The sequence below is a fragment of the Jaculus jaculus genome, chromosome 15 (assembly GCF_020740685.1).
Source record: "Jaculus jaculus isolate mJacJac1 chromosome 15, mJacJac1.mat.Y.cur, whole genome shotgun sequence".
In the NCBI taxonomy this organism is placed as follows: domain Eukaryota; kingdom Metazoa; phylum Chordata; class Mammalia; order Rodentia; family Dipodidae; genus Jaculus; species Jaculus jaculus.
The window spans coordinates 464,832-471,961 of record NC_059116.1 but is presented as its reverse complement, the minus strand read 5'-3'; the positions used below and the strand labels follow the sequence as shown (position 1 = coordinate 471,961).

Here is a 7,130-nt window from a genome sequence, read left to right as displayed (position 1 = left end):
GACCCTTACTTTAGCTGATACAAAGATAGGGAGTAGGAAGAACTAATTTGGGGTTTCTTGTTACATTGATAAGAAGAGCCCCTCTCTTCCATTCAGGTCATTGGCCAATATAGAACCATATACACCAGGTACAAAACACATGTGCTTCCAATATTTCTTACAAACCAAACTGCATTTCAGAGAAAACACACATCCACATAAAGAATGTGATGAGCTGTGCAGAATCTTCATGGCTTCTTTATTCTGTTGTTATTCTATAACATGTTTGTTTTGTTTCTTCTTTCCCTGGGGAGTCATACAGACATTTCAAAACTCACCTTGCCTGATTAGAATAAAGGTGATATGAGATGGGCAACTCATGGTGCATTTTGAATTTAAAAAACTAAAAGTTTTCAAAGTAGTGGGAGAAATGATGAATACTACATGAAATTTTAAGAAGAAATTTTTTGAAGGTAGGGATCATTTTTAATGAAAAAGAGGGACATGTGCAAAACTTGACAAATTCCAGCATGATGTGGCAACAAATCTCAACAGGAAACATAGTAACATTAAAGTATGTTTGGCTTCAGTATAGCACCAGTAACAGATGCCTGTCACTATAGTGGTGACTAATGAAATTCAGAGATCATTAGCAATTTGAAGATTAAACAGGCTGATATCCCAAAATTATAATTCATTATAAAGTACAGGTGGTTCAAGAAGTTTTAGAAACTACATATTAAAGTGAGTAGCTTAATTAGTACTATGCCTTCTAGGAGGTTTTCCATAAGATACTTGTGGGACAGTGTGCTACTTGTTATGACAGAGAATTAGTATAGATAAATTAGCTTATTTAGGGAAAAATGTGCCTAATAGGACATTTTGTCCATAATGCATCTATGAATGGACTTTTGCCCTTATTTGGTAAAACTACATTTGAAAACTGAATGTTTTAGTCTGTGTTATCAAAAATTTTCTTGCTATGACAATACCAGGGAGAAACAATTTAAAGAAAGAAATATTTGTTTTGGCTCATGACTTCAGAGGTTTCAATCCATAGTTTATTGGTTCCATTGCCAATAAGTCTGTGGGGAACAGAAGCATGAGGGGATGACAAAATAGCCAAGAAAGGCTGTTTACTTCATGGCACTGAGAGAATAAAGAATACTAACAGGAAGGGGCCAGAGATAAAATTGCCCTTCAAATACACCCCAATTACCCACTTACTTCAATTACATGTTTATCACCTTTCAATAATCCATTTAAAATTTGAATCCATCAATGGATTAAAGCATTGATTAGATTAGAGCCCTTGTGATCTTTTTCTGGAAATGTTCTCACACTCATAGCCAGTGGTATATTTTAGTAACTTCTAGTTACCTCTCATTCCAACAAAGTTGAAAATCAAAATTAACCCTAGCATAGTCCAACATAAATATTTAAAAACAAATTATGGATTCCCAGTAAAAGACTTTATTTAATAATTTGAAATATATTGTTGTTATTAAACTTCAGTGAATGTATTTTGAAGTAATAAAATGCTAGACTATGTTAGCATTTAAATATTTGCTAAATAAGCACTAAAACTGGGTAATTACTTATCTATTAAATATGCTTAGTATTTTTATAATATTTTAAAATTTTTTGTCAGGTTATGTAATTTAACATGTGAAGCCATTTCCACAGATGTGTTGACTACTTAATAGTTTATCAAACTATGAAAGCAAAAATACCAAGAGCTTATCTCCATCCTCATTTCATTAAGAACAGAAATCCAATCAACCCTTATAACCTTAGTCAGGATTCTTCAACCCTGGTATTTAACCTTTGGCTGAAAGGTTCAGAACCTCAAACAAGGCATGTTTCCATGTTGTTGTATTTTGTATCATCATTGAGGCAATCAAAGGAAAAGGGTTCCTGTCAGTGACTTAAGATGGCTTCCAGAAGGCAGGACATTTTAAGTTTTCTTTATTGAGAGAGCATTTGAAGAATAACATTTTTTGGCTCTTGTATCCAAAACAAGGTTGTTTATTTTTTTTATTATGTACTTAGAGAAACAAAGCCACAGCACACATGTGGAGGTCAGAGGACAACTCTGGTTGGTCTTGGCTTTCTACCTTATTTTAAAGCAAGGTCTTTAGTTACTGTCCAACACTCTTTTCACTAGCTTCAAGGAAATTCTTCTGTCTCTGCCTCCCTTTCCCTTGTAAAATCATTGGGATTACAGATGTCTGGCAAGGCTTCTAGTTTTAATGTGGTGTTTAGGGATCTGAACCCAGGAACTCAGAGCTGTATGGCAAGCACTTTATCCATTGATCCATTCCCTCAGCCTGAACCTAACACATTTGAATTTTCATCTTTATGATCATATAATGAGCCAAGACTAAGGGATCACTATATGGGGAACCAGAAAAGAATTGAGCAAGAAGAACCAGATCTCATAAAACCACATACTTTAGAATGTCATGACATGGGGAACAATATCCTGGACATGTCCCTGTTAGGGTAAGGGAGTTCAAAATTGTCCATCATACTCGATTTCAGCTTCATGTTCCATAGTTGTGATTCTTGTTGTTGTCATAGCAGATGTGGGTATATTGGTAGATGAGCTTAGGGTAGCCACAGGAGTAGGAGGCAGAGTGCTCTGAGATTCAGGTGGAAATGATGAAGAAAAAGATGGGGTCGAAGGAGGAATGAAGTGGTCCTCACTGGACCTCCCGTCTGTGTGAACGATGATAGTGGTATTGGTAGTTGCCTTGCCAAAGGGGCCAAAATAAAAGACCAGAACAGTAATGGCCATGGCAACTAAACAGGCCAAAACACACATTAGAAATGTTTTCCAGAGTGACCATGAGTGTTCTGTAGCCTGAAAAATTCAAGTGACTATTTCAGCAAATTACAATGGAGAAAGATAAGAAACTAGAATTGGAATAAAACTAATGTATTTCATTATTCCAAATGCCATAATGAAAACAAATGTTTCACACCTCTCTGTGTGTCTCAACACACACACACACAAAAAAAAAAAAAAAAAAAAACACAGACACACACGCCTATGGAAACAAAATATCACCTTGTAATAAGGCTTCATCATAATAGATTTTCTTAGAATATATACATCATAATAGATTGTCAAAGAATATATTATACCATTATCAAATACTAACAGCTCAGAATAAATTATCTAATTAGTCCAGGTGTATATAAAAGATACTTAAGACAGTTTATATTGGTTATCTTTGGATGCTGGAAAATTGCAAGATTTCTTTTTTGTTGTGCTCATCAGTTATAATTTGTACATACATATTGAAATTTTGTAATTAAAAATTATTTATTAAATACGATCTTACATGTCAAATATAAATAAAAGAAATCTCACTGTCTGAAATACATAAAAACTTAAATTAGTTCTGATATGGAGCAGGATTTTTTTAATATTTTATTTTATTTATTTATTTACTTGAGAGAGAGAGAGAATGGGTGCACAAACAAACTCCAGGCACATGTGCCACCATGTGCATTTGGCTTATGTGGGTCCTGGACAATTGAACCTGTGTCCTTTGGCTTTGCCGGCAAGTACCTTAACTGCTAAGCCACTGCTCCAGCCCTAAAGCAAGATTTTAAAGGTACAGAATCGAGAACAGATAGCTGGGTGTGCTGGTGCACACCTTTAATCCCAGCACTTGGGAGGCAGAGGTAGGAGGATCTCCAAGAGTTTGAGGCCACCCTGAGACTACATAATGAGTTCCAGGATAGCCTGGACTAGAGTGAGACCCTACCTCGAAAAAAAACCAAAAGAGAATCTAGTACAGATACTCTTTAAGGAACCTTAAGTCCCAAGTGTTGTCAGGATAAACTGTTCTGAGATAGTGTGAATCCTACAGAGGAGCAGTGGAGAAGGTCCTGCCTGCTCTATTTCACATTATTTCAGATGAAAAATCTCACATTCTTCCTCCTCTATTAAACTTTACCTGCTGTGGCTGGATTATCACATGGTGCAACATGCAACCACAATGTGTTCCTTCATTTGAACAGTTTGGATTTCTTAATGACTGTATAGAAACAGACACAAAAATAAATGAATAAGAAGGCAAGTAGGCAAATCCTGTTTTTTTCAGAATAAGAAATGTTCATAACACTAACATACAAAATAAATATAAAATTATATTAATCCAAAGTGAATCAGATGAAATAGCCAAATACTAAGAGAAATTTTAACTGTATTAACAGCTTATTTCTATGAGATATACAAGTACATATTTCAAGCCAAGTGATCAAAGAAGAAAAATACAAGGATCGTATCAATAGATGTCAAAGTACCACTTAACAAACTTCAGCATTTAGTCCTGGCAAAGGGGACAAAGATATCAAAACTAAGAACAAAATAAGATAGAATAATTCAAAGATGTTGCAGGAAAGGTTTACCTAAAAATAATGACCAGTATTTTATTTTACAGTGAAATATCAGTGCCATTCCATTACGGGAAGGGGAAGTAGAATATGGTTTTGTAAAAGTTCTAGTAAGTACGTATGAATAATATTATTAAATGGTTATAAAATATGAAAAATATGTGACAGCATTTGCTTTGTATGTAGGTTTATGTGTATGGGTATTTGCAATAATAATAAACATAAATATATAAAATGCAATAGAATTTACATAGCAAAACCCAAGAAACTTTACTAAAGAACAAAAAAGACAATATTAACAATAACAATATTAATAAATATTATTCAGTAGCAGTATAACCTGTCAATTCCATGAATTTCAATTAATAATCTTGTAGAACTTTTGGAAAGAGATCCAAAGGCTCCTAAAAGCTCATCATTGAAGTAAAGTTAAAACTCACCTACATGGCTCAGGGAATTTTGCGGAAAAGAGGGCAGAAAGATTATAAAAGCCACACATTGAAACATCATGTGCAAAGGCATTTTCTCCCCCAGAAGAACTGACTACTTCTCCCACCATGCATTAACTACAATCCCATGGGGAATACCTGCAACCCCACTGAGGAGCATCACCAATGTAATGGGGGCAGGGAAGAGGGAAAAAACATGATGTCTCTGCCAACACATGATGTTTCCATACAAAATATGTTGTTGGGCTGGAGAGATGGCTTAGCAGTTAAGCTCTTGCCTGTGAAGCCTAAGGGCCCCGGTTCGAGGCTCGGTTCCCCAGGTCCCACGTTAGCCAGATGCACAAGGGGGTGCACGCGTCTGGAGTTCGTTTGCAGAGGCTGGAAGCCCTGGCACGCCCATTCTCTCTCTCTCCCTCTATCTGTCTTTCTCTCTGTGTCTGTCACTCTCAAATAAATAAATAAATAATTTTTTTAAAAATGTTGTTAATAATAGAAACAATGATAAACATAAGAAAGAAATTTACACCTGGCGTGGTGGCGCACGCCTTTAATCCCAGCACTGGGAAGCAGAAGTAGGAGGATCGCCATGAGTTCGAGGCCACCCTGAGACTACATAGTGAATTCCAGGTCAGCCTGGGCCAGAGTGAGACCCTACCTTGAAAAACCAAAAAAAGAAAAAGAAAAAAGAAATTTACTAAGACCAAATTTTGGAAACTTATTTAAGAAATTTAATATGGTAGACTTAATCCCATCAATACTATTAAAAGAGACAACTTGGAATAATGTTTAGTTCTAATTAAAGTATAAAAGCTCAGTGTCTTCTTTAACATGACTGATTTCAAATCTTTTAAATATAATTGATTAATAAATTTTTAAAGGCTGAGCTGAAAGAATTAAAATAGTTGTTTTTGTTATTGTGAAGGGAAAATTTTATTCAGCATATTATGGGAAAAGAAACAGATTGATGTACATATGAGGTTAACACAGTGACATGTTAGAGCTTACTTGGAATCTCAGGAAAATATAAATTAAGTTTATTATAATCTAGATTTGAAGCCTAACACAATCTGAAAATGGTCTTATACGCAAACTTCACATTACAAAACAATCTTATATTAAATCCCATCTTTACTTTTATTTGTTAACATTCTCAAGTTAATCATAGAATTCATTTTTCTTTGTTAGGAACATAGAGCTTAAATTTTTTTTTGAAAGCTAGTTGCTTACAGAGGTGTATATGTGAGATACCTGAATTAAGTCTTCACCTCTGTCAGTGCCTAAGTATACTCAAACATTTCAACTTCCTCATTTGTAAAATGAATGAGCTAATTTAGATGATTAATGAGACCTTTACAGGTTGGTTTACATGCATAATTTGTACATTACTAGAAATCATATCTTAAGCATAAATCCCCACCATGAAACATTTTCCTAAATATTACTTTAATTGTAAGTAGGCCACAATTAGGTAGGAAGAAATATCTGTACTAAGTACTTTCAACGGACTAAAATACATAGAAATAAAAATAATGTTTTTGATATTTGATATTAATACATTTCAAATCACCAACCAAAATTTTTTCTACTGTTCCTATTTAAAAGGTTTTTTTGTTGTTGTTTTGTTTTTTTTTTTGTTTGTTTTTTTCGAGGTAGGGTCTCACTCTAGCCCAGGCTGACCTGGAATTCACTATGGAGTCTCAGGGTGGCCTCGAACTCACAGCAATCCTCCTACCTCTGCCTCCTGAGTGCTGGGATTAAAGGTGTGAGCCACCATGCCCAGCTAAAAGTTGTTTTTTTTTTTTTATAAATAGCAAAATATAGACAAGTCAACTTTCAATTGCCCAAGAATAGGATAATACTATTTGGCATCCTGATATTAACGTACAGGTTCCATTTATTCTGCAATAGCAAATACTTTTTAAAAATACAACTAAATTTTCTTGGCAGGTAAATGTTGAAAGCAAGAATATAAGATACGAAAGCTACTAATTATTATTTACATACTCACCTGCTCCACAGCATCACGTTCAGCATTAACAGTGTACTGTTGCTGTTTTCCAATCATACTGAGGCTGCTTGTCCAAATGTGATTCCCAAGACGTCTAAACTGACTTCGTGTATTAGAAGTGAGAAGATTCTGCGTTTCTGCTAAATTGATAATTTTGAAGTTAGTCAGTTTGGAATATGTATATGAATAGTAACTTTTCTTCTGGAAAACAATACAATATTACACAATTCTTATTAGATGAAGAAAATAGAAAAAAACTCTTCAAAAAATGGCATGAAAGAAAT

General features: G+C 34.5%; 1 protein-coding gene across 1 annotated transcript; it reads right to left on the bottom strand.

The window, feature by feature from the left end:
* Window positions 1-2,494: 2,494 nt before the first annotated feature.
* LOC101595917 (dynactin associated protein) lies at window positions 2,495-6,903 on the bottom strand. The gene is made up of 3 exons (XM_004654623.2): window positions 6,847-6,903; window positions 3,951-4,031; window positions 2,495-2,845 (listed from the first exon to the last, which is right to left on the bottom strand). The coding sequence occupies exons 1-3, from the start codon at window positions 6,901-6,903 to the stop codon at window positions 2,495-2,497; spliced, it is 489 nt and encodes a 162-aa protein (XP_004654680.2).
* Window positions 6,904-7,130: the final 227 nt, after the last annotated feature.

What these genes read in the sequence shown, in the direction of transcription:
- LOC101595917 (XM_004654623.2), bottom strand. Translation starts at nt 6,903, where the DNA reads ATGATTGGAAAACAGCAACAGTACACTGTTAATGCTGAACGTGATGCT. An exon ending in AACGTGATGCTGTGGAGCAG is followed by an intron (nt 4,032 to 6,846) that starts GTGAGTATGTAA and finishes GTTTCTATACAG; the next exon opens with TCATTAAGAAATCCAAACTG. An exon ending in TGATAATCCAGCCACAGCAG is followed by an intron (nt 2,846 to 3,950) that starts GTAAAGTTTAAT and finishes TGAATTTTTCAG; the next exon opens with GCTACAGAACACTCATGGTC.